A 4,933-nucleotide genomic window follows, 5' to 3' on the forward strand; every position below is an offset into this window, starting at 1 on the left:
CCCACCCCTTAAGATAGGCCATTAAGATGGCGCCGTATGTTTCTTAAGCATTGATGTACAGGACATTTTTGTGGACAAGATTTTGTTAATTAACTTTTGCATAACATAACCCCATGTTTGAAGCACGCTTTTCTTACTGAAAGCCTAAAACTGAATGTAAACTGAGCTGATTGCAATGACTCTCTCGCCACATACTTATATGAAAATGCCGATGTACTGGATGTAAACACCCTTTTCACAAAAGCGCACACGAATTAAAATGGAGCGCGTTTTGTTATTCATAAAACTTGCGCATTGCGTTTTTCAAACATAGAGGTATGCTCTTCTAAGAAGCCATTGTCCAATAAATTTGTGCTATAAATTATAAAATGATGCTTGAAACAAAATGTGACAAACATTCGCTGCTTGTCATTCGTGTAGAATGTGATGTTCTTATTTGTTACTTTACTCTGTTTATTAATTTTGAAGGTACCACCGGTGGTCTGTCTAAAGGAGCTGCCATAGGCTTGGGCCTGGCATTGGTCATATTTCTGTTGGCTGTTATTCTGATATGCCAGTGCGTGTACAACATCCGATTGACAACTCAGAAACTTGAGCCAGCAAATTTGAATGACGGGCTTTCTTTAGCGAGCCCCATAGGTTTTGCCGGCAATGGAATATCTCCAGCATTCCCTTCATTATTGGTAAGATTGCTTTGACACGGCATTGTTATACGTCCACCACAAAGTGGCTGTAATGCCGGCATTTTCACTTTTTGAGATATAACAAACAACCTTCCTCAAAATAAGCTTCACAATGTTATAGATTATCCAACGAGCCAAGTGGTGGTCAGAATTCATTTGGCCATTACTAGGTCACATCTACACCAAACTCTCTGGTGTTGTGACTACCCAATTGGGTGAATAAAAGCCGTTTAAATTTTATCTTATATTGTATTTTCTTCATCATTCTTTTGTCTGCGTATAATATGGGTGATGAAATGCAGTTTAAAACCCCACCAAGGCTGCATAATTTCACTTTTCAGGTGGGATGGGACCCAGCAATGTCTGCTATTGACAATTACAGCCCATTCATAGTGAATAGTTGCATATCATAACGCTCAACAATCATGATAGTGGAAAGCACGCTCGTAAAACTGAACCTTTAAGGATCCTTACATGCCACATAGACCAATACCTATATATTATTCATTTTCATAGTTACATTTTTTGCATCTCTTACATTTTCCTTCTCTCTCACTATTCCTCGTATTCCCCCTCTTTCTCGAACTCATGGTTAAAATGGGAAACAAACTCACTTGTTTCTACCATTCTATTGTTTTCTCAATTTGTTTTGCTGTATTGTTTTCTTTAAAGTTTCATATTTGAACGAGTAAGTTTTATCAGTCGTATGAATCTAACCCGTTCATTTCTTAATCCATTTTCTGTTCTACATTTTTTTCTACAGAACATGTAACATTGCCCGATGCAGTAAATCACTATGCTTTTGGAATAATTCATATAGATATGGAGACATCAACCCAGATATTGGTCCAATGGTGGCCCAATGTATGTTCCATAATGGCCCAACGTTGGTTGCTGATATCACACCAATATTATTTGCTCATGGGCCGGAGATTGGTCCAAACCTTGTCACAGACATTGAACCAACATTGGACCTGTATCTATTTCTTATTGGCAAACAGTCGGCTGCCAATATTTTAACAATGTGATTTTAGTATTGGGCCAATATTGATGCAATGGATTGCTGCAATTATTGGACGTTAATTGGCCCGGGAAAAGGCGATATGTATCATCTCTTGCCCATTTCGCACTAAGAGAGCAACACTACGATCATTGCTACGATTCATCACCGTGGAGTTGAATAGCCATCAAGTGTATTTGATAGCATGGTGACACGTACTTTCGAAAATTATCTCAGAAGTGATTTTTTTTTTTTTTTTTTTTTTTTGGGTTGATTTGTATGGCGCTTTCAACTACTGAGGTTATTTGCGCCAGTACTCACTCTTTTGTCAAGTTGCACCTGTATATCTCCATTCAGTCACAATACGTAATTTTCTGCTTCACTGCATCTTAGTTATTTCTATCTTCTTCATGCTCGTTGTATTGCTGTATATGCTCGTACGATGAATCCAAATTTGTTTCTCTGTCGACGTGGTAAAAATCAAACGGTGTCTCTTCAGAGCCACACCAGGCTGAGTCAGCCGAGGAAGGGCTAAAACGTGGTCAAAATACTTTGCATGATCCTCCGCTAGCTTGACTTCCTCGCATCCAAGCCTGTTCCCCAGAGCCCAAGTTTGCGTTATCCATCCGACACCACGTGGAGGTTTGGGTTGAGTTGCCCGCGAGCAAATACTATGCCAGCTCTGCGGGCCTTGCCGGACATCTCAGAAGTGAAAGGGCCGAAAATTCTTGTGTATTTGCTTTAAAATATATAATCCATGGTGTTAAATTGCGTTTGCCCTGCGTTTTATCAACTTAGTATAATATTTAGAATTTAGAGAAGGTCCTCCAAACACTAGTACTCATCACAATAATTATTTGTTGCCCAATTTGTTACCGAAATTGGTGTGATAACCTATATTGGCTACCAACATGATGCCAATGTGAAAATTCCCAATAAAAAGCCAAGATTGGTCCAATATGGGTCAGCAAAATAATGCCAAGATTGGCATAGTGCGGTAATACTGCACAGCAAACATGATTCGACCTTTGAAGTACTTAAACCTGGTAAAAAGGAAATCTAGTCTATCCTCCACATTGAATGGTGGACTGCACTTATGCCCAAATATGGCACTTGCCAATCAATAATCACCCACTTGAAATCCCCTGACTCGCTGCACTGACCGAAGTTATGGACAGATATGAGAGCTGTTTTTGCTGTTATCTGTCATTTACATATCAGGGAAGTACGAACATTTGCAGATGCCCCACCTACTCAGTTTTTAGCCTACATGTAATGTATACATTATTCTTGATTGACAGCAAGTACAAAAAATATCCGTCAAGTGGTTTAGCTTTAATGCCCTTCGGAAGAGAACGGTCTACAAGTGAGTGATAGTCACTAAAAGTTGCATTCGATTTACACAGGGAATTTTGCAGGAATGCCGTGCCCTTCCTTACTAAAACACCAAAGTGCGAATATTTCCAAATATCTAAATGCAAATGAGCTAAAAATTTAGGACATGTTACCAAACTATATTTTCTAGAATTTCAGAGAGTAAAACAAATATTGGCCGGTTATTTTTCACACAGTGACGTTAACTAGGCAATGGCCTATACCTCTAACATACATTGTTTGTAGAGGTCACACGTGAATAGTGAGAGCACTGTGTATGAACAGTAACTGAAGTATGGTCTAATTGATCATGACGAATGTGGCCCAATATTGGGCCACTAGCATCACACGATTGTTGGTTTCATGTTGGCAGCTGTTCACAACCAATCCAATTATTGTGCCTATATTGGACCAATTTAGGCTGCCACTATGACAATATGAAGATTACAGATGGAAAGCCAAGATTGGCCCAATATGGCCAGCAAAATAATGCCGATGCCAAGATTGGCGTTCGAAAACCAACATTGGGCCATATGCATGTTATCTGGTAATTAGATTGCATATTTTATATTTTAATTTAATTTACAACATGCAAGTTACTCGAATGTGTAAGTTCATACGTGCTGATGATAAACAATTTCTAGAAGTTTAAACTGACTTTTAGCACAAAATTTCACCTAACCTTGAATGTTTGATGTGTGACACACATCCTCATCAGAAGAAGTCCTAAGATGTTGTGACGGACATAATATCTCAGGACTTCTGATGAGGATCTGTGTCACACATCGAAAATTCAACTTAGTTGAATTTTTGTGCTGAAAGTCAGTTTAAACAAGTTACTGTAGTTATTAATATCATCAATATTGTTAACTTAATTTTCTATTAGGGAGCCTAGTGAAGGAAGTGTTCATCATTATTTAAAATTAATATATTCGTGGGGTGGAACAAATATTATGACCCTCCTTATTTACGATCTTAAAATATTTTGACCCCCCCCCCCACTTGATTCCGGCTTTCCCCAACTTACTTCATAAAAACACTAATTCTCCAGGTGCTCAGAGTGAGGGTATAAAATGACGCTCCTTCGAAATCGTCCATTTATTTCCTTGTGGATCTGCTGAATAAATTATACAGAACTGCATGCGGAGCGCGTGAAGTTTTGCACAAATTAGTGGACCACATGTCACAGCCCATTTGTTTGTTTGTTTGTTTGTTTCAACGGTCGGGTCCTGATAGGACCAGGTTCAACCAAAATGCTCAAGCCAGGCTAAAAAGCCTATTTGATGTGAGTAAGGGCGCTATTTGTTGTAATCATATTTGAATCTTAAGTTTGCTGTTCAAGTATTTTGTATTTGTAATTTTGTAATATTTTGATGCCTTTTTCTCTGTAAAATTTGTTTAATTCAGCCTTTTAAGGGCCACGATGCTTTTTGTAATAAAATGAAATGAAATGAAAATGTGTGTGTAAAGCAGTTGTAACAGCAATGAAGACTTTCCGGTTTCAGGTTTGCGTCACAAAAAAACCACTCATACCCGATGAATATTTATAAACCCCATAGGCAAACACGGACACAGCAAGCGGTTCGATGCCAGTGCATTTTTCAGTTTTGTCAGTAAGGTAACCGTTTAGATATTGACATGTCATTAGAGTAGAGTATTGAAATAATCCCGTGTGTAGTTTTTGTTCATTTTGATGTTCAGATTTTCAAGATATGAGTCATATGATCATCTGACAATGTGATATTTTCTTTTTGAGCCCAGTTTATGTCAAAACCTTTTTATAAATGACATTTTGTTTAAAAGTAAAAAGAATATAACCAAGTATACATGTACATCACGGTATTCAAGAAAAAGTTATGCCTTTGATGAAAAAGTA

General features: G+C 38.0%; 1 protein-coding gene across 1 annotated transcript in view; it reads left to right on the forward strand.

Annotated features, from left to right (window-relative positions):
• LOC140172807 (uncharacterized) overlaps positions 1 to 1,920 on the forward strand; it is a 20,022-nt gene extending 18,102 nt beyond the window's left edge. The window contains exons 4-5 of the mRNA XM_072195934.1: positions 469 to 683; positions 1,447 to 1,920. Coding sequence (XP_072052035.1) covers positions 469 to 683; positions 1,447 to 1,455 — 224 coding nt within the window. The 3' untranslated portion in view covers positions 1,456 to 1,920. The remainder of the gene's footprint in view (positions 1 to 468; positions 684 to 1,446) is intronic.
• Positions 1,921 to 4,933: the final 3,013 nt, after the last annotated feature.

Source organism: Amphiura filiformis, chromosome 2, assembly GCF_039555335.1.
Source record: "Amphiura filiformis chromosome 2, Afil_fr2py, whole genome shotgun sequence".
In the NCBI taxonomy this organism is placed as follows: domain Eukaryota; kingdom Metazoa; phylum Echinodermata; class Ophiuroidea; order Amphilepidida; family Amphiuridae; genus Amphiura; species Amphiura filiformis.